This window comes from Coregonus lavaretus (genome assembly GCF_964263955.1).
Source record: "Coregonus lavaretus genome assembly, chromosome: 13".
NCBI lineage: Eukaryota > Metazoa > Chordata > Actinopteri > Salmoniformes > Salmonidae > Coregonus > Coregonus lavaretus.
In genome coordinates, this window is record NC_140000.1 from 9,039,110 (window position 1) to 9,060,887 (window position 21,778).

General features: G+C 45.8%; 1 protein-coding gene across 1 annotated transcript in view; it reads left to right on the forward strand.

Annotated features, from left to right (window-relative positions):
* The window catches only part of LOC311140466 (beta-2-glycoprotein 1-like), a 26,837-nt gene extending 5,372 nt beyond the window's left edge, over positions 1 to 21,465 (forward strand). The window contains exons 2-8 of the mRNA XM_084175537.1: positions 447 to 593; positions 856 to 1,047; positions 16,259 to 16,370; positions 16,911 to 16,984; positions 17,396 to 17,575; positions 20,462 to 20,659; positions 20,831 to 21,465. Coding sequence (XP_084031663.1) covers positions 447 to 593; positions 856 to 1,047; positions 16,259 to 16,370; positions 16,911 to 16,984; positions 17,396 to 17,575; positions 20,462 to 20,659; positions 20,831 to 20,913 — 986 coding nt within the window. The 3' untranslated portion in view covers positions 20,914 to 21,465. The remainder of the gene's footprint in view (positions 1 to 446; positions 594 to 855; positions 1,048 to 16,258; positions 16,371 to 16,910; positions 16,985 to 17,395; positions 17,576 to 20,461; positions 20,660 to 20,830) is intronic.
* The last annotated feature ends 313 nt before the right edge of the window (positions 21,466 to 21,778 follow it).

Below are 21,778 nucleotides of genomic sequence, written 5' to 3' on the forward strand. Positions count from 1 at the left end.
TGTTTGGAGTTACTTATAGGCTATGTTAGAGTTTACACTTCCTCTTCCAATTATAATGTGGGGAGGTCAAAATAATGATACACTATCTACCAAATCTATTCATTTTAAAATGTTGATTACTTCTCCTTGCCGTTATCATTCACCTGATGATAAGACAAGACGTGATTTTTTTGGGGGGGCTAACGTATGATGGGGGTCCCTGGGTTGCCAGTTTGCCTGGGAGGGGGTCCCTGGGCAAGAAAAGGTTGAAGACCCCTGACATAATATGGTAATATATGCCATTTAGTAGACACTTTTATCCAAAGTGACTTAAAGTAATGCGGACATAAAAAGCTTTCTCATTTGGGTGGTCCCGGGAATCAAACCAACCACCCTTACATTGCAATCACCATGCCCTACCAACTGAGCTAGATGACCACATCACTCCACTTCTGTCTCTCTCCTAGTCGAGGCATCTGAGGCGTGTCCAGAGAGGCTGCTGGGTAACGAGCGGAGAAGGACATGTCCAAAACCCTGTACACAGGACAAGGACTGTGGCAACAAGCGCCAGTGCCTGTGTGACGGCCAGTGTGGCCTCAGCTGTGTGGCTCCAGGTAAGTGTGTGTTCTGGTTTGTCAGTTGGGTCTCAGCTGCGAGGGACTCTTTTTAAAACCATTGCACATGTTCATGTGTGTTCCAAATGAGGCACTCGACATGGCTTTACATCATCACCAGTGATGCCCCATCTATAAGTGCCTCCTTTTCAGTTTAGCTGTCCAAAAACGTACTAGGCCCATTCTAAATTGTTCTTGATGATCTTATCTCTCCTCTTCAACCTCTCCACTCCTCCATCTCCTCCATCTCTTCCTTCCCCAGGTCGTACTTGTCCCTGGCCCCTGCCCTCCGGGAACAACTTTGTTGCTTCCCTCCTCTCTCCCACTCCCTCCTTCTCTGCCCTCCTCGAGGTGCGTTGTGACCCAGGCTACATGTTGCCCAACGGCTTGGATGCAGCCATCCGTCGTTGCCAAGGCGACCGACAATGGAGCAGTGATGATCCCAACTGCACAGGTGGGTACAAGAACAGTGCAGAGAGGCAGAATGTTCTGGATGCAATTTAGATAACATTACCTCTGCTCATTGGAAGGACCCTGGAAATAGAAAAGAGAAAGGGGGTACCTAGTCAGTTGTACAACTGAATGCATTCAACCCAACTGTGTCTTCCGCATTTAACCCAACCCCTTTGAATCAGAGAGGTGCGGGGGGCTGCCTTAATCAACGTCCATGTCATCGGCGCTCGGGGAGCAGATGTTGTTGGGGGGTTAACTGCCTTGCTCAATGGAGTTTACTGGCCCAACGCGCTTAACCGCTACGCTACCTGCCGCCCCCAAAGAATGGAATGGAATGCCCATACTGTAGATTGCACAGTGAATGGAATAGAACCCCCTCTGTTCTATTCAGTCTGTTTCTATCTGTTACATCATGTTCTATTCTATTGATATTTTTTCCCAGAGGTAGCTTTTCACTCTGTCAGGCGTCAGTGTGTAGCGGTAGGACGGAGTCAGGCGCAGGACACAGAGCTAGTAGACAACGTACTTTACTCGTAAATAACAAATGAACATAAACTCCACGCAGGGAGGACAATCCCGCTCACCAGTCGATAACACCAAACATAGAACAAACACGCACACAACACAGTGGGAGCCAGAGGGTTAAATAGGGAACAAATTATAGACATATTGGGAACCAGGTGTGTACAATGAAGACAAAACAAGTAGAACACAGAAACATAGATCGGTAGCAGCTAGTACTCCGGTGACGACGAACGCCGAAGCCTGCCCGAGCAAGGAGGAGGAGCAGCCTCGGCTGAATCTGTGACACACTCTTAGAAAAAAGGGTTCAAAAAGGGTTCTTCAGCTGCCCCCATAGGAGAACCCTTTTTGGTTCCAGGTAGAACCCTTTTGTGTTCCATGTAGAACCCTCTATGGGGCTCTCTATTCTAAGAGTGTATTGGTGAATCAGGAATGAAGGCACTGTGTGTGTGTGTGTGTGTGTGTGTTTGTGTGTGTGTGTGTGTGGGCGTCTGTATGTGTGTGTGTCTGTGTGTGAGGTGTGCGAGCGGTGTGTGTGTGTTTATGTGTGTGTGTGTACCTCAGGAATGGGCCTCTGTGATGGTGTTATTTTGTTGGCAGTTTGTCTGCTTGCGTAGACTGAGACATTGTGTAACCAGGGCCCATTCTCTACATTGCCTTAGCAACGGGACTATCAGCTGTTGATACTAGGACTGCAGTCCAGAAAGAGGCAGGGCTTGATTAGTTCACAGTGTGTCCGTGCCAGATAGGGTGAAAGAGCATGTTCTAGTGTTCATCTCCTCCTGGTTGTGTTCTTTTAACCTTTATTTAACCTTTGTGTGTTTCAGCGTGTGAGTCAAGTGTGTCTTTTAGGAGTGTGAAGGTCTGCATGAATTTGTGTCCTCTGTGCACTATTGTGTGAGTTTGTGGGTGTGTACTTATAGTGTTATATGTGTGCGTTTGTATGTGTGTGTATGTGTCCGTGTCCCAGTCTCACAGAGTTCCTTCACACAGACTGGCACTAGGTTGGCTGGGTGTCTTCCTGTGTGTATTCTGTACATTTGTCTATGAGTTTATTTGAGCTGTGCTCCTTCGTGCTTATTGCAAGGCAGTGGGCGGTAGATCACTGTCAGAGTGTCAAATAGCTGTGTGTATGTGTGTGTGTTTAAGAGAGAGAGAGAGAGAGAGAGAGAGTGAGAGAGAGAGAGAGAGAGAGAGAGAGAGAGAGAGAGAGAGAGAGAGAGAGAGAGAGAGAGAGAGAGAGAGAGAGAGAGAGAGAGAGGGGAGAGCGAGAGAGAGAGAGGGGAGAGCGAGAGAGAGAGAGGGGAGAGCGAGAGAGAGAGAGAGAGAGGGGGAGAGAGAGAGAGAGAGAGGGGAGAGCAAAAGAGAGAGAGGGGCGAGAGAGAGAAAGAAAGAGAAAGAGAGAGGGGGGAGAGAGAGAGAGAGAAAGAAAGAGAAAGAGAGGGGGGAGAGAGAGAAAGGAAGATATTTTGTATATACATTGAATGTGTGTGGGAGGTGGATCACAGATAGAGTGTCAAAGAGCTGTTTGTGTGTGTGTGTGTTTGTGTGTGTGTGTGTGATGTATGTGTGTGTGTGTTTGTGTGTGATGTGTGTGTGTGTGTTTGTGTGTGTGTGATGTGTGTGTGTGTGTTTGTGTGTGTGTGTGTGATGTATGTGTGTGTGTGTGTTTGTGTGTGATGTGTGTGTGTGTGTGTTTGTGTGTGTGTGTGTGATGTGTGTGGGCGACGGATCACAGTCAGAGAGCTCTCTTGCTCATGCAGCTCTGGGCCATGCTGTTCCCTCTTCTCCTCTCCTGTCTCAACCTCTCTTCCTCTCATCCTCTTCTCCTCTCATCCTTTTCCATCTGAGAGGCCCCTGATAAGGTATCTCCCCTCAGAGAGAGCCAAGGACAAGCAAGCAGCTCTGGGCTATTTACTGTGTTTGTTTGGTGAAGCAGAACTGGGCTGTAGAGAGAAGTGTGCAGTGTGTGTGTGTGTGTGTGTGTGTGTGTGTGTGTGTGGTGGACTTGATTGGGAAAGAGGTGCACAGCTTGGCTACCTGGACATCTCTCTGCTTTCACTACCACTCCTTTAAAACAGATGTACCTGTCAGGCAGCAGTAGTTTCACACTGGACCCTGGCTGTGTGGGAGGCAGGCAGGCAGGCAGGCAGGCAGGCAGGCAGGCAGGTAGGCAGGCAGGCAGGCAGGCAGGTAGGCAGGCAGGCAGGCAGGCAGGCAGGCAGGCAGGCATGCAGGCAGGCAGGCAGGCAGGCAGGCAGGCAGGTAGGCAGGCAGGCAGGCAGGCAGGCAGGCAGGTAGGTAGGCAGGCAGGCAGGCAGGCAGGCAGGCAGGCAGGCAGGCAGGTAGGTAGGCAGGCAGGCAGGCAGGCAGGCAGGCAGGCAGGCAGGCAGGCAGGCAGGCAGGCAGGCAGGCAGGCAGGCAGGTAGGCAGGCAGGGAAGGAGGCTGGAGAGCACAGAGAAGAGGGCCACAGTTAGAACACTGAACCAACCCAGCTCCAGGCACTCACACACACTCCCCATACAGCCACACACTCAACTCACTCACCCCGCTCATACTTAGTTACACACAGGATTTATATAGCTACGTATAGGATTAGATATGTTTCAATAACACTCAGTGAACTGACCCCTTTTGATGTTGCTCATGTGTGTCTAAGGGAGAGTTTTACACAGAAGAGAGCCTCTCTCTACCTGCTGTAGTTAGTCTGCATATCAAACTACCCATCCAACATCCATCCCTATAAATCTGAGGTCACTTCAACACCTCTACAAAGAGCCTCTCTTGATATTTATATTTCCATGAACGAGAGGCACTCAAACTTCCAGGAATGAGCAATCCATGCGGTTATACAACTAATGCCGCATCTCTCTCTTTCTGTCACTCTCTCTCTCTCTCTCTCTCTCTCTCTCTCTGTCTCTCTCTCTCTCTCTCTCTGTCACTCAATTCAATTCAATTTCAATTTAAGGGCTTTATTGGCATGGGAAACGTGTGTTAACATTGCCAAAGCAAGTGAAGTAGATAGTAAACAAAAGTGAAATAAACAATAAATATTAACAGTAAACATTACACTCAGAAGTTTCAAAAGAATAAAGACATTTCAAATGTCATATTATGTATATATACAGTGTTGTAACAATGTGCAAATAGTTAAAGTACAAATGGGAAAATAAATAAACATAAATATGGGTTGTATTTACAATGGTGTTTGTTATTCACTGGTTGCCCTTTTCTTGTGGCAACAGGTCACAAATCTTGCAGCTGTGATGGCACACTGTGGTTTTTCACCCAGTAGATAAGGGAGTTTATCAAAATTGGGTTTGTTTTCGAATTCTTTGTGGATCGCTGTAATCTGAGGGAAATATGTGTCTCTAATATGGTCATACATTTGGCAGGAGGTTAGGAAGTGCAGCTCAGTTTCCACCTCATTTTGTGGGCAGTGTGCACATAGCCTGTCTTCTCTTGAGAGCCAGGTCTGCCTACGGCGGCCTTTCTCAATAGCAAGGCTATGCTCACTGAGTCTGTACATAGTCAAAGCTTTCCTTAAGTTTGGGTCAGTCACAGTGGTCAAGTATTCTGCCACTGTGTACTCTCTGTTTAGGGCCAAATAGCATTCTAGTTTGCTCTGTTTTTTTGTTTGTTCTTTCCAATGTGTCAAGTAATTCTCTTTTTGTTTTCTCATGATTTGGTTGGGTCTAGTTGTGTTGTTGTTGTTGTTGTCCTGGGGCTGTGTGGGGTCTGTTTGTGTTTGTGAACAGAGCCCCAGGACAAGCTTACTTAGGGGACTCTTCTCCAAGTTCATCTCTCTGTAGGTGATGGCTTTGTTATGGAAGGTTTGGGAATCGCTTCCTTTTAAGTGGTTATAGAATTTAACGGCTCTTTTCTGGATTTTGATAATTAGCGGGTATTGGCCTAATTCTGCTCTGCATGCATTATTTGGTGTTTTACGTTGTACACGGAGGATGTTTTTGCAGAATTCTGCATGCAGAGTCTCAATTTGGTGTTTGTCCCATTTTGTGAATTCTTGGTTGGTGAGCGGACCCCAGACCTCAGAACCATAAAGGGCAATGGGTTCTATAACTGATTCAAGTATTTTTAGCCAGATCCTAATTGGTATGTCAAATTTTATGTTCCTTTTGATGGCATAGAAGGCCCTTCTTGCCTTGTCTCTCAGATCGTTCACAGCTTTGTGGAAGTTACCTGTGGCGCTGATGTTTAGGCCGAGGTATGTATAGTTTTTTGTGTGCTCTAGGGCAACGGTGTCTAGATGGAATTTGTATTTGTGGTCCTGGCAACTGGAACACCATTATTTTTGTCTTACTGAGATTTACTGTCAGGGCCCAGGTCTGACAGAATCTGTGCAGAAGATCTAGGTGCTGCTGTAGGCCCTCCTTGGTTGGTGACAGAAGCACCAGATCATCAGCAAACAGAAGACATTTGACTTCAGATTCTAGTAGGGTGAGGCCGGGTGCTGCAGACTGTTCTAGTGCCCTCGCCAATTCGTTGATATATATGTTGAAGAGGGTGGGACTTAAACTGCATCCCTGTCTCACCCCACGGCCCTGTGGAAAGAAATGTGTGTGTTTTTTGCCAATTTTAACCGCACACTTGTTGTTTGTGTACATGGATTTTATAATGTCGTATGTTTTTCCCCCAACCCCACTTTCCATCAATTTGTATAGCAGACCCTCATGCCAAATTGAGTCAAAAGCTTTTTTGAAATCAACAAAGCACGAGAAGACTTTGCCTTTGTTTTGGTTTGTTTGTTTGTCAATTAGGGTGTGCAGGGTGAATACGTGGTCTGTCGTACGGTAATTTGGTAAAAAGCCAATTTGACATTTGCTCAGTACATTGTTTTCACTGAGGAAATGAACTAGTCTGCTGTTAATGATAATGCAGAGGATTTTCCCAAGGTTGCTGTTGACGCATATCCCCCGGTAGTTATTGGGGTCAAATTTGTCTCCACTTATGTGGATTGGGGTGATCAGTCCTTGGTTCCAGATGTTGGGGAAGATGCCAGAGCTAAGGATGATGTTAAAGAGTTTAAGTATAGCTAATTGAAATTTGTGGTCTGTATATTTTATCATTTCATTGAGGATACCATCAACACCACAGGACTTTTTGGGTTGGAGGGTTTGTATTTTATCCTGTAGTTCATTCAATGAAATTGGAGAATCCAGTGGGTTCTGGTAGTCTTTAATAGTTTATTCTAAGATTTGCATTTGATCATGTATATTTTTTTGCTGTTTGTTCTCTGTTATAGGGCCAAAAAGATTGGAGAAGTGGTTTACCCATACATCTCCGTTTTGGATAGATAGCTCTTCGTGTTGTTGTTTGTTTAGTGTTTTCCAATTTTCCCAGAAGTGGTTAGAGTCTATGGATTCTTCAATTACATTGAGCTGATTTCTGACATGCTGTTCCTTCTTTTTCCGTAGTGTATTTCTGTATTGTTTTAGTGATTCACCATAGTGGCGTAGGCTCAGGTTTTCTGGGTCTCTATGTTTTTGGTTGGATAGGTTTCTCAATTTCTTTCTTAGGTTTTTGCATTCTTCATCAAACCATTTATCACTGTTATTACTTTTCTTTGGTTTTCTGTTAGAGATTTTTAGATTTGATAGGGAAGCTGAGAGGTCAAATATACTGTTTAGGTTTTCTACTGCCAAGTTTACACCTTCACTATTACAGTGGAACGTTTTGTCCAGGAAGTTGTCTAGAATGGATTGAATTTGTTGTTTCCTAATTGTTTTTTGGTAGGTTTCAACACTACTTTCCTTCCATCTATAGCATTTCTTAATATTATTCAGTTCTTTTGGCTTTGATGCCTCATGATTGAGTATTGCTCTGTTCAAGTAGACTGTGATTTTGCTGTGGTCTGATAGGGGTGTCAGTGGGCTGACTGTGAACGCTCTGAGAGACTCTGGGTTGAGGTCAGTGATAAAGTAGTCTACAGTACTACTGCCAAGAGATGAGCTATAGGTGTACCTACCATAGGAGTCCCCTCGAAGCCTACCATTGACTATGTACATACCCAGTGTGCGACAGAGCTGCAGGAGTCGTGACCCATTTTTGTTGGTTATGTTGTCGTAGTTGTGCCTAGGGGGGCATATGGGGGAGGGAATGCTGTCACCTCCAGGTAGGTGTTTGTCCCCCTGTGTGCTGAGGGTGTCAGGTTCTTGTCCAGTTCTGGCATTTAGGTCGCCACAGACTAGTACATGTCCCTGGGTCTGGAAATTATTGATTTCCCCCTCCAGGATGGAGAAACTGTCTTCATTAAAGTATGGGGATTCTAGTGGGGGGATATAGGTAGCACACAGGAGGACATTTTTCTCAGTTGAGATAATTTCCTTTTGAATTTCTAACCAAATGTAAAATGTTCCTGTTTTGATTAATTTAATAGAGTGAGTTAGGTCTGCTCTATACCAAATTAGCATACCCCCTGAGTCCCTTCCCTGTTTCACACCTGGTAGTTTGGTGGATGGGACTACCAGCTCTCTGTAACCTAGAGGGCAACCAGTGGGTCCGTCTCCTCTATACCATGTTTCTTGTAGGATGACAATGTCTGTATTTCTGATTTCTTTGGTCCAGATTCCTGCTCTTTAGGCCAAAGGCAGATGACCTCAGGCCTTGGATATTCCAGGATGAAATAGTGAAGGCTTTGTGTTCCATAAAGTGTCTAATGTTGTTGGTTGTGTGGTTTGGCCTCAGGCCAGTAATTGTGAGCAGAGCCTGCTGAGCATCTGGTACATGCCATTGGCTTGCGCTAGTGTAAGAGTGGGTGTTGGGCCTGTTTGCCTGCTCACGGCCTGGGCGTATGTGTGACTTTCATGTTGAGGCCCTCTTTGTGGGAGTGGGGGGCTTGGGGTGGGTAGGAGGGGCATAGGTCTGATCTGAGGGGGCCTAAATGGGGTGTGGGCATGGTTGACTTGGGGGGGAGTTAATTGGTTGGGGTGGGGGTGTAGATGTGGTTGATGGTGCTGTGGTCTGGATGTAGGTCCTCTCTGCGGGGGTCCTCTATGTGTAGGTCCTGGGGGGGGTCCCGCAGGTCTGGGAGAGTGTCTCGCTGGTCTGGGCGGGGTGTCTGTTGATCTGTTGCTCCTGTGTGAGGTGTTGGGTCTGCGGTTGAGGGCGATATCCTTTAGGGTCCGGGCGAAGGTGGGCACTCCTGCCTTGTATAGGTGGACCTGGTCGTAAAGGCTGTTCACGTCCAGGGTGGAGTGGTGGGCCAGGAAGACATTTGGTTTTGATGCACAGTCACGGGAAATACTTGCGTTTACCCGCTGTATGGTAGCAGGGTGGAAGTCTTTTCGTGGTAACAGGGTTGAGATAACCACTTGTGCGTTGGGGAAAGTAGAAGAAGCTTTTTCTATCACGCCCTTGAGTGATGTGGCCACCCTTTCCTGCTGTGTTCTCAGGTCGTTTGTGCCTGTGTGTATTATTATGTGGCTGGGTGATCCTAGTCGGTCCTTAGACAGAAGGTCTAGGGCGCGCTGGGTATTTGGACACCAGAGTTTAGACACTGTGTGTTTTGGAAAAAGTTTATTTTCTTGTATGTATTTCCCGTTTGAGTCCATAAGGAGTACAATCTGTGACTTGTGTATGTCCTCAGTGGGTGTGGGGGGGTCGTCATGAGGGCTATCAGGGTGTCTGACTGGGGGGTTGCTCAGAGGGGTTGGGGTCCCCAGGGCTTGGGGTTCTTCATTTGTTTGTCTGGGTGTGATGTCGAGGCTATGGTCAGGGTCTAGGGTGTACTGTTCTGCTGCGGTGTCGAGACTTTGGCCAGGATCTGAGGTGGGCTGTTCTCTAATGGGTTGTTCAATGTCACCCGTCATCGTTCTCACCTTCTCCTCCAGCACTCTGATCCTCTCCTCTAGTGCTCTGTTCTTCTCCTGCTCCTGCTCTTTCTCCTGTTGATGTTGTCTCACCACAGTCCAGAGTGCAGACATGTCTCTCTCCACCTGCAGCTCTCCAGGTCTAGTTAAGGGGGTGTTGTTGTGCTGGACTGTTGTCTGGGTCTGTGCTGACTGGAGTGTGTTCACCTGCTGTTCCAGCTCCACCTGCCTTACCTCCAGCTGGGTGAATTTATCCTTCATTTCAATGAGGGAGTAGTACTCTGTGCTGGGAAGTTGAGTTTCTGCTTGGGGTTGCTCTGTGGGGTTATTTAATGAAGAGGTCTGGTCTGACCCGCTCGGGGTAGGGGTATCTTTCTCAAGGGACAGCTTCTCCTGCTGAGCTATTTCTTTGATTAGGTGAAAGTCCAGCTGGAACTGTTTGGTGTTGCCTTGAACCAAAACGGTTCCAGATTTATAGAGATTAATATTAGACGACTCAGAGTCCTCGTTGTCCAGTATCCTGAGTTTCCACCCGTCGCTAACACCCCCCCTCTTAACAGAGGGGTAGTGTGCTAGTATAGCACTGTGCCATGCCAGGGGATGGTCTGTGTGGAAGATAAGGTTGCTTATGTTCCCATTTTTATACAAATCAGCAAAAAGTGTCTTGTGCTTCCCCAAAAGAAGTTTCAATTTGTACTCTTTTCGTGTCTTGTCGTTTTTTACATTCAGAGGGTACTGTATTTTAATGACCTCTGAACAGTGGGGGGGTGCTTCTAAGGCCTCTTCTAAGGCCTCTAGTTGGGGTAGACTGTACGACTCTCCTGCCATTGTTGGGCTCAAGGGCTTTGACACCTCTCACTTCACACGTCAGTGCTAATTGAAATTGTATCTCTTTGTAGCAAGCTTAAGCTTGTTAGCCTTAGAATTCAGTCCTTATAATATAAAATATATCATTGTAATGAATTTTTCTTCTTGGTTTTTGAAAGTGAAAAATAGCTTCATACTAAACATTACTCACTCAGTTCCAGGTTGGATGGTGTTTTCAGGTTTCTGTTTGTTTTCCAGAGCATTTGCTGTATAGTTTGAGAATAGTAATCCTTGGTAGTAGAAAGCTTTCCAGGTAATTCCGTCCAAAATCAGGTTGTAGGTTTGGAGTTTTGGTTTGGAATAAAGGTTATGTTGTGGAGGGTAGCATCCTGTATATGTCCCTGCCAAAAAATCCTACTTTATCTAACTCTAAATCTATATTTTTTGTTAAAAATGCAGGAGCAATGTCTTTGAGCTCTCTCTCTCTCTCTCTCTCTCTCACTCTCTCTCTCTCTCTCTCTCTCTCTCTCTCTCTCTCTCTCTCTCTCTCTCTCTCTCTCTCTCTCTCTCTCTCTCTCTCTGCAGCAGTATGCATGCTTATCAGCTAGTTACAATCATCTATTTTCAGATTCCTTTTTTCCACGGAGGATATTCATTTTCCTGACTCATAGCTACGACAACCTGCAACACCTACAGTGGGAAAAAAAAGTATTTAGTCAACCACCAATTGTGCAAGTTCTCCCACTTAAAAAGATGAGAGAGGCCTGTAATTTTCATCATAGGTACACGTCAACTATGACAGACAAAATGAGATTTTTTTCTCCAGAAAATCACATTGTAGGATTTTTAATGAATTTATTTGCAAATTATGGTGGAAAATAAGTATTTGGTCAATAACAAAAGTTTCTCAATACTTTGTTATATACCCTTTGTTGGCAATGACACAGGTCAAACGTTTTCTGTAAGTCTTCACAAGGTTTTCACACACTGTTGCTGGTATTTTGGCCCATTCCTCCATGCAGATCTCCTCTAGAGCAGTGATGTTTTGGGGCTGTCGCTGGGCAACACGGACTTTCAACTCCCTCCAAAGATTTTCTATGGGGTTGAGATCTGGAGACTGGCTAGGCCACTCCAGGACCTTGAAATGCTTCTTACGAAGCCACTCCTTCGTTGCCCGGCGGTGTGTTTGGGATCATTGTCATGCTGAAAGACCCAGCCACGTTTCATCTTCAATGCCCTTGCTGATGGAAGGAGGTTTTCACTCAAAATCTCACGATACATGGCCCCATTCATTCTTTCCTTTACACGGATCAGTCGTCCTGGTCCTTTTGCAGAAAAACAGCCCCAAAGCATGATGTTTCCACCCCCATGCTTCACAGTAGGTATGGTGTTCTTTGGATGCAACTCAGCATTCTTTGTCCTCCAAACACGACGAGTTGAGTTTTTACCAAAAAGTTCTATTTTGGTTTCATCTGACCATATGACATTCTTCCAATCCTCTTCTGGATCATCCAAATGCACTCTAGCAAACTTCAGACGGGCCTGGACATGTACTGGCTTAAGCAGGGGGACACGTCTGGCACTGCAGGATTTGGGTCCCTGGCGGCGTAGTGTGTTACTGATGGTAGGCTTTGTTACTTTGGTCCCAGCTCTCTGTAGGTCATTCACTAGGTCCCCCCGTGTGGTTCTGGGATTTTTGCTCACCGTTCTTGTGATCATTTTAACCCCACGGGGTGAGATCTTGCGTGGAGCCCCAGATCGAGGGAGATTATCAGTGGTCTTGTATGTCTTCCATTTCCTAATAATTGCTCCCCAGTTGATTTCTTCAAACCAAGCTGCTTACCTATTGCAGATTCAGTCTTCCCACCCTGGTGCAGGTCTATAATTTTGTTTCTGGTGTCCTTTGACAGCTCTTTGGTCTTGGCCATACTGGAGTTTGGAGTGTGACTGTTTGAGGTTGTGGACAGGTGTCTTTTATACTGATAACAAGTTCAAACAGGTGCCATTAATACAGGTAACGAGTGGAGGACAGAGGAGCCTCTTAAAGAAGAAGTTACAGGTCTGTGAGAGCCAGAAATCTTGCTTGTTTGTAGGTGACCAAATACTTATTTTCCACCATAATTTGCAAATAAATTCATAAAAAATCCTGCAATGTGATTTTCTGGATTTTCTTCCCTCAATTTGTCTGTCATAGTTGATGTGTACCTATGATGAAAATTACAGGCCTCTCTCATCTTATTAAGTGGGAGAACTTGCACAATTGGTGGCTGACTAAATACTTTTTTCCCCCACTGTATAACCTACAGAGGTTATTGTTATATGAGTGACCTGGCCAGTTAAAGGGACATGTGAGGTGTTGACCGCTATGTATCCTGAAGAGGAGTCCCCCCCCATTCCACTAATCCCTGTTTACTGTGTTTCCTGCTCTCAATCCCATAATTCACATTAGCTACACACTACTTTGTGTGTGTGTGTGTGTGTGTGTGTGTGTGTGTGTGTGTGTGTGTGTGTGTGTGTGTGTGTGTGTGTGTGTGTGTGTGTGTGTGTGAGTGAATGTGTGTGGCTGTGTGTGTGTGTGTGTGTGTGTGTGTGTGTGTGTGTGTGTGTGTGTGTGTGTGTGTGTGTGTGTGTGTGAGTGAATGTGTGTGGCTGTGTGTCTGTGTGTGTATTTTTACACACACAGACACATTTTCAAGTCTTGCCATAGATTTTCAAGCCGATTTCAGTCAAAACTGTAACTAGGCCACTTAGGAACATTCAATGTCATCTTGGTAAGCAACTCCAGTGTATAATTGGCCTTGCGTTTTAGGTTATTGTCCAGTTGAAAGGTGGATTTGTCTCCCAGTGTCTGTTGGAAAGCAGATTGAACCAGGTTTTCCTCTCAGACTTTGCCTGTGCTTATCTCTATTCATTTTCTTTTTATTCTAAAAAACTCCCTAGTCCTTGATGATGACAAGCATACCCATAACATGATGCAGCCACCACCATGCTTGAAAATATGAAGAGGGGTACTCAGTAATGTGTTGTGTTGGATTTGCCCCAAACATAATGCTTTGTATTCAGGACAACATTTTAATTTCTTTGCCACATTTTTTGCTGTATTACTTTAGTGCCTTATTGCAAACAGGATGCATGTTTTGGAATATTTCGATTCTGTACAGGCTTTCTTCTTTTCACTCTGTCATTTAGGTTAGTATTGTGGAGTAACTACAAGTTTCCTCCTATCACAACCATTTAACTCTGTAACTGTTTTAATGTCACCATTGGCCTCATGGTGAAATCCCTGAGCGGTTTCCTTCCTCTCTGGCAACTGAGTTAGGAAGTACGCTTGTATCTTTGTAGCTACTGGGTGTATTGATACACCATCCAAAGGGTCATTAATAACTTCACCATGCTCAAAGGGATATTAAATGTTGGCTTTTTTCATTTTTACCCATCTACCAATAGGTGCCCTTCTTTGTGAGGCATTGGAAAACCTCCCTGGTCTTTGTGGTTGAATCTGTGTTTGAAATTCACTGCTCGACTGAGGGACCTTACAGATAATTGTAGGTGTGGGGTACAGAGATGAGGTAGTCATTCAAAAATCATGTTAATAAACACCATTATTGCACACAGAGTTAGTCCATGCAACTTATTATTACATTTACATTTGTACATTTTAGTCATTTAGCAGACGCTCTTATCCAGAGCGACTTACAGGAGCAATTAGGGTTAAGTGCCTTGCTCAAGGGCACATTAACGTCATTTAGCAGACGCTCTTAGCCAGAGCGACTCACAAATTGGTGCGTTTACCCTATAGCCAGTGGGATAACCACTTTACAATTTGGGGGGGGGGGGTTAGAAGGATTACTTTATCCTATCCCAGGTATTCCTTAAAGAGGTGGGGTTTCAAATGTCTCCGGAAGGTGGTGAGTGACTCCGCTGTCCTGGCGTCGTGAGGGAGCTTGTTCCACCATTGGGGTGCCAGAGCAGTGAACAGTTTTGCCTGGGCTGAGCGGGAACTATGCTTCCGCAGAGGAAGGGGAGCCAGCAGGCCAGAGGTGGATGAACGCAATGCCCTCGTTTGGGTGTAGGGACTGATCAGAGCCTGAAGGTACAGAGGTGCCGTTCCCCTCACTGCTCCATAGGCAAGCACCATGGTCTTGTAGCGGATGCGAGCTTCAACTGGAAGCCAGTGGAGTGTGCGGAGGAGGGGGGTGACGTGAGAGAACTTGGGAAGGTTGAACACCAGACGGGCTGCGGCATTCTGGATGAGTTGTAGGGGTTTAATGGCACAGGCAGGGAGGCCAGCCAACAGCGAGTTGCAATAGTCCAGACGGGAGATGACAAGTGCCTGGATTAGGACCTGTGCCGCTTCCTGTGTAAGGCAGGGTCGTACTCTCCGAATGTTGTAGAGCATGAACCTGCAGGATCGGGTCACCGCCTTGATGTTGGCGGAGAATGACAGGGTGTTGTCCAGGGTCACGCCTAGGCTCTTCGCACTCTGGGAGGAGGACACAGCGGAGTTGTCAACCGTGATGGCGAGATCATGGAACGGGCAGTCCTTCCCCGGGAGGAAGAGCAGCTCCGTCTTGCCAGGGTTCAGCTTGAGGTGGTGATCCGTCATCCATACTGATATGTCTGCCAGACATGCAGAGATGCGATTCGCCACCTGGTTATCAGAAGGGGGAAAGGAGAAGATTAGTTGTGTATCGTCAGCGTAGCAATGATATGAAAGGCCATGTGAGGATATGACAGAGCCAAGTGACTTGGTGTATAGGGAGAAAAGGAGAGGGCCTAGAACTGAGCCCTGGGGGACACCAGTGGTGAGAGCACGTGGTGCGGAGACAGCTTCTCGCCACGCCACTTGGTAGGAGCAACCGGTCAGGTAGGACGCAATCCAGGAGTGAGCCGCGCCGGAGATGCCCAGCTCGGAGAGGGTGGAGAGGAGGATCTGATGGTTCACAGTATCAAAGGCAGCAGACAGGTCTAGAAGGACAAGAGCAGAGGAGAGAGAGTTAGCTTTAGCAGTGCGGAGAGTCTCCGTGACACAGAGAAGAGCAGTCTCAGTTGAATGACCAGTCCTGAAACCTGATTGGTTTGGATCAAGAAGGTCATTCTGAGAGAGATAGCAAGAGAGTTGGCTAAAGACGGCACGCTCAATAGTTTTGGAAAGAAAAGAAAGAAGGGATACTGGTCTGTAGTTGTTGACATCAGTGGGGTCGAGTGTTGGTTTTTTGAGAAGGGGAGCAACTCTCGCTCTCTTGAAGACGGAAGGGACATGGCCAGCGGTCAAGGATGAGTTGATCAGCGAGGTGAGGTAGGGGAGAAGGTCACCGGAGATGGTCTGGAGAAGGGAGGAGGGGATGGGGTCAAGCGGGCAGGTTGTTGGGCGGCCTGCAGTCACAAGTCGCAGGATTTTATCTGGAGAGAGAGGGGAGAAAGAAGTCAAAGCATAGGGTAGGGCAGTGTGAGCAGGACCAGCAGTGTCATTAGACTTAACAAACGAGGATCGGAAGAGAGGGGAAAAGAGGGGAAAAGAGGATATTATGTGACTTGCTAAGCAAATGTTTACTCCTGAAGTTATTTAGGCTTGCCATAACAAAGGGGTTGAATACTTATTGACTTAAGACCTTTCAGCTTAGAATTTTTTTTATTAATTAGCAAACATTTCTAAAAACATATTCCACTTTGACATTATGGGGTATTGTGTGTAGATCAGTGACACAAAATCTAAATGTAATCAATTTTAAATTGAAACATAACATGTGGAAAAGGTCAAGGGGTGTGAATACTTTCTGAAGGCACTGCAAAACATCATCAGCACCGTGTGTGTGTATGTGTGTGTATGTGTGTGTGTCTGAGTGGGTGTGTGTGTGAACCTAGTGACTAAATTGAACAGAATGTACAAATGTGTTTTGTTACAGATGTTTTGTCCTTGTTGTGCTGTGCTCCCTTTTCCTCCCCCTCTCTCTGTTCCTCTCTCCTTTCTTCTTAACCTCTTTTCCCCTCTCTTCCACCTTTCTCTTCCCCCCTCCCTCCCTCATGTGCTTCTACATCTGCCCCCTCTGTAGCCCCCACTTCCCCCCAGGTCTCATGTCCTTTACCTGAGGAGGTGACTGACACCTTCAGCGTCCATGGATCCGCAGTCGCTGGAACAACCATCCGCTACACCTGTCTGTCTGGGTGAGAGAGGGAGGGAGGGAGGGAGGGAGGGAAGGAGAGAAGGTAGGGATGAGAACAAGAGCGGTTGGAAGAGGCACGGTGGGAGAGCGAGAGACAGGATGAGAGGTTTGAGACAGAGAGAGAGAGAGAGAGAGAGAGAGAGAGAGAGAGAGAGAGAGAAAGAGAGAGAGAGAGAGAGAGAGAGAGAGAGAGAGAGACAGACAGAGACAGAGAGAGAGAGAGAGAGAGAGAGAGAGAGAGAGAGAGAGAGAGAGAGAGAGAGAGAGAGAGAGAGTCACATCCGAATCACATCCGAATGCGTATGTCAGTTGGAATCATGTATCTTATTCAAAATACACACCTTCTGAGACAGAGCCAACAGAGAGGTGAACCACTTAGTTTATTACCAGTCAATTAGTCATATAACCACCCTCTCTCTCTGTATCTCTCTTTCTCCCTCTCTCTCTGTCTCTCTCTCTCCCTCTCTCTTTCTCCCTCTCTCTCTGTCTCTCTTGCTCATTCTCTCTCTCATGCCCCCCCCCCCCCACCTTCTCTCTCCAGGGAGCTGGTGGGAAACAGTGAGAATCTCTGTAATATTGACCAGACCTGGCAGTACCCTCACCCCATCTGTCAAAGTAAGTGTGTGTGTTTTATAATGTATAGTGTTTGATAGAGAGAGCGCAAGCAGGCAAGCAGAGGGAGAGCATCAGAGCCATGGAAAATGATGGTTGGCGTGTGGGTGGATGGATTGGGACTTTTGAGTGTGAGTGTGTGTATGTGTGGTTGTGTGTTTGTATGTGTGTATTTTGCGGAGGAGGTTATTGTACTCTGCACTTCTAAATCGTTCTACTTTGTGTGTGTGTGTGTGTGTCTTTTTATGTGTGTGAGTGAGAGACTGCAAGTTCTGTTGTTATGTTTCATAGTATTTTACTGCCACCTTCTGGCCTAAACAGAGAATAACATCTCTCGCAAATTCATTCAGCAATTTTCTTCAATCCTGGTCTGGTAAATGTGCATATACAGTGACCTTCTCTCTCCTGTTCCAGGGGTGTGGTGCCCGCCCCCCCAGGAGGTGAACCAGGGGTACCTGGTGGCGGTACAGAGGACTGAGTACGATGTGGGCGATGCCATTTATTACCTCTGTAAGAAGAACCACCTGCTGGATGGACCCAACCGGGTCACCTGCCAGTCCAACGGCACCTGGAGCGCAGTGCCCTACTGCAGAGGTGAGACCTACCTGATACACACAGTGCCCACTGTTGTGTGTGTGTGTGTGTGAGAGAGAGAGAGAGAGAGAGAGAGAGAGAGAGAGAGAGAGAGAGAGAGAGAGAGAGAGAGAGAGAGAGAGAGAGAGAGAGAGAGAGAGAGAGAGAGAGAGAGAGAGAGAGAGAGAGAGAGAGAGAGAGAATTAGGCCAATACCCGCTAATTATCAAAATCCAGAAAAGAGCCGTTAAATTCTATAACCACTTAAAAGGAAGCGATTCCCAAACCTTCCATAACAAAGCCATCACCTACAGAGAGATCAACTTGGAGAAGAGTCCCCTAAGTAAGCTTGTCCTGGGGCTCTGTTCACAAACACAAACAGACCCCACAAAGCCCCAGGACAACAACAACAACAACAACAACACAATTAGACCCAACCAAATCATGAGAAAACAAAAAGAGAATTACTTGACACATTGGAAAGAACAAACAAAAAAACAGAGCAAACTAGAATGCTATTTGGCCCTAAACAGAGAGTACACAGTGGCAGAATACCTGACCACTGTGACTGACCCAAACTTAAGGAAAGCTTTGACTATGTACAGACTCAGTGAGCATAGCCTTGCTATTGAGAAAGGCCACCGTAGGCAGACCTGGCTCTCAAGAGAAGACAGGCTATGTGCACACTGCCCACAAAATGAGGTGGAAACTGAGCTGCACTTCCTAACTTCCTGCCAAATGTATGACCATATTAGAGACACATATTTCCCTCAGATTACAGCGATCCAGAAAGAATTTGAAAACAAACCCAGTTTTGATAAACTCCCTTATCTACTGGGTGAAAAACCACAGTGTGCCATCACAGCTGCAAGATTTGTGACCTGTTGCCACAAAAAAAAGGGCAACCAGTGAAGAACAAACACCATTGTAAATACAACCCATATTTATGTTTATTTATTTTCCCATTTGTACTTTAACTATTTGCACATTGTTACAACACTGTATATATACAGTGGGGGAAAAAAGTATTTAGTCAGCCACCAATTGTGCAAGTTCTCCCACTTAAAAAGATGAGAGAGGCCTGTAATTTTCATCATAGGTACACGTCAACTATGACAGACAAATTGAGAAAAAAAAATCCAGAAAATCACATTGTAGGGTTTTTAATGAATTTATTTGCAAATTATGGTGGAAAATAAGTATTTGGTCAATAACAAAAGTTTCTCAATACTTTGTTATATACCCTTTGTTGGCAATGACACAGGTCAAACGTTTTCTGTAAGTCTTCACAAGGTTTTCACACACTTTTGCTGGTATTTTGGCCCATTCCTCCATGCAGATCTCCTCTAGAGCAGTGATGTTTTGGGGCTGTCGCTGGGCAACACGTACTTTCAACTCCCTCCAAAGATTTTCTATGGGGTTGAGATCTGGAGACTGGCTAGGCCACTCCAGGACCTTGAAATGCTTCTTACGAAGCCACTCCTTCGTTGCCCGGGTGGTGTGTTTGGGATCATCGTCATGCTGAAAGACCCAGCCACGTTTCATCTTCAATGCCCTTGCTGATGGAAGGAGGTTTTCACTCAAAATCTCACGATACATGGCCCCATTCATTCTTTCCTTTACACGAATCAGTCGTCCTGGTCCCTTTGCAGAAAAACTGCCCCAAAGCATGATGTTTCCACCATCATGCTTCACAGTAGTTATGGTGTTCTTTGGATGCAACTCAGCATTCTTTGTCCTCCAAACACGACGAGTTGAGTTTTTACCAAAAAGTTATATTTTGGGTTCATCTGACCATATGATATTCTGCCAATCCTCTTCTGGATCATCCAAATGCACTCTAGCAAACTTCAGACGGGCCTGGACATGTACTGGCTTAAGCAGGGGGACACGTCTGGCACTGCAGGATTTGAGTCCCTGGCGGCGTAGTGTGTGACTGATGGTAGGCTTTGTTACTTTGGTCCCAGCTGTCTGCAGGTCATTCACTAGGTCCCCCCGTGTGGTTCTGGGATTTTTGCTCACCGTTCTTGTGATAATTTTGACCACACGGGGTGAGATCTTGCGTGGAGCCCCAGATCGAGGGAGATTATCAGTGGTCTTGTATGTCTTCCATTTCCTAATAATTGCTCCCACAGTTGATTTCTTCAAACCAAGCTGCTTACCTATTGCAGATTCAGTCTTCCCAGCCTGGTGCAGGTCTACCATTTTTTTTTCTGGTGTCCTTTGACAGCTCTTTGGTCTTGGCCATAGTGGAGTTTGCAGTGTGACTGTTTGAGGTTGTGGACAGGTGTCTTTTATACTGATAACAAGTTCAAACAGGTGCCATTAATACAGGTAACGAGTGGAGGACAGAGGAGCCTCTTAAAGAAGAAGTTACAGGTCTGTGAGAGCCAGAAATCTTGCTTGTTTGTAGGTGACCAAATACTTATTTTCCACCATAATTTGCAAATAAATTCATTAAAAATCCTACAATGTGATTTTCTGGATTTCTTTTCCTCAATTTGTCTGTCATAGTTGACGTGTACCTATGATGAAAATTACAGGCCTCTCTCATCTTTTTGAGTGGGAGAACTTGCACAATTGGTGGCTGACTAAATACTTTTTTTCCCCACTGTACATAATATGACATTTGAAATGTCTTTATTCTTTTGAAACTTCTGAATGTAATGTTTACTGTTAATATTTATTGTTTATTTCACTTTTGTTTACTATCTACTTCACTTGCTTTGGCAATGTTAACACACGTTTCCCATGCCAATAAAGCCCTTAAATTGAAATTGAAATTGAAATTGAAATTGAATTGAGAGAGAGAGAGAGAGAGAGAGAGAGAGAGAGAGAGAGAGAGAGAGAGAGAGAGAGTAGATAGAATATTGACCTTTGTTCTTCATCCTGTACTTCCTGTTCTTAGCGCGCTGTCCAATCCCAGCGGAGCGGAGCCGTGTTCTGATTGGTGGGCTGAAGCGTTGGCCCTATGACGTGACAGACTCGGTGGTTCCTCACGGGGAGAGCGTGACATTCTACTGTAAACACTCAAGGAAGCAGTGCAGCTTCCCGTACACACAGACCTGCTTCGACGGCAGGCTCAACCCCCCCTTCTGCTACCTGGGTGAGTTGGGACCCCAGAACTGGTGCCCTGTCTACCATTATCTATGGTAAACCCTTGGTGCCTTCCTCGTCTTTCTATGTGACTGTTCAGTGGGCAGGAGACCTCTGGGTATACTTATATTGTCTTCATTTGATGTAACATGTCTGTCACCTCCCTCCTTCTGTGTCCCAGAACCCACCTGGCTGCAGTACAAACTGTTCCCTCATCGGCTGGTGTCGGAGATCGAAACCTGCTCCCTTGCAGACCTGGAGTAATACCCCAACAGCCCTATCCCTATCGCCTGTCCCCCTCTCTCTCAGCCTGTACCAATGATAGGCTCTACATGTCTTAATAATACGTGTGTTCATGATAATACATGCATTAATACAGAAGTAAAATATAGTCATAGTAATCATTCATATAGTTCAAATGCACAGGAGGTTGGTGGCACCTTAATTGGGGAGAACGAGCTCATGTTAATGACTGGAGCGGATAGGTGGAATGGTATCAAATACATCAAACACATGGTTTCCATTCGATGCCATTTCATTTGCACGGTTCCAGACATTATTATGAGCCGTCCTCCCCTCAGCAGCCTCCTGTGTTCAAATGTTCACTTCATGTGTTGTTATGGTGTGACTCTGACTCCTCCCACTGTGGGATCTGACTGACCTTACCTGTTGTTTTGTTTTTACATAGTGTGTCCCTGCCCCAAGGTGGCCCTCAGGATACTTCTCCTCCTTATGTTGTTGACACACCAAGCTCTGAGGCTTGGAAGTTCTATTGATGTGAAGGTTTGAAATAAAAACAACGTTTTTTTGTGATGTAATGATTGTGATATTTCATGATATTTCATGTAATTGAAATGAAATAGAGATAAACACTTGATTCTCACAACAATTAGGACACCCTGATATCTTGCTCGCGCACGCGCACGCGCACACATCAATCTTTTGCATTTTCTAAGGTTACATGTCTTTGGATTAAATGGTGATCTGATCTGATCTCATAACGTATACAGTAGCTGCCCACTGTTTACTCAACATGGATTGGTTCTAGTCGGACCCAGAATGTCATTGCTAATCGGGATCCTTGGGACGTCCCTACCCCATTGAAGTTTACATTTGATCAAGGTAAGGG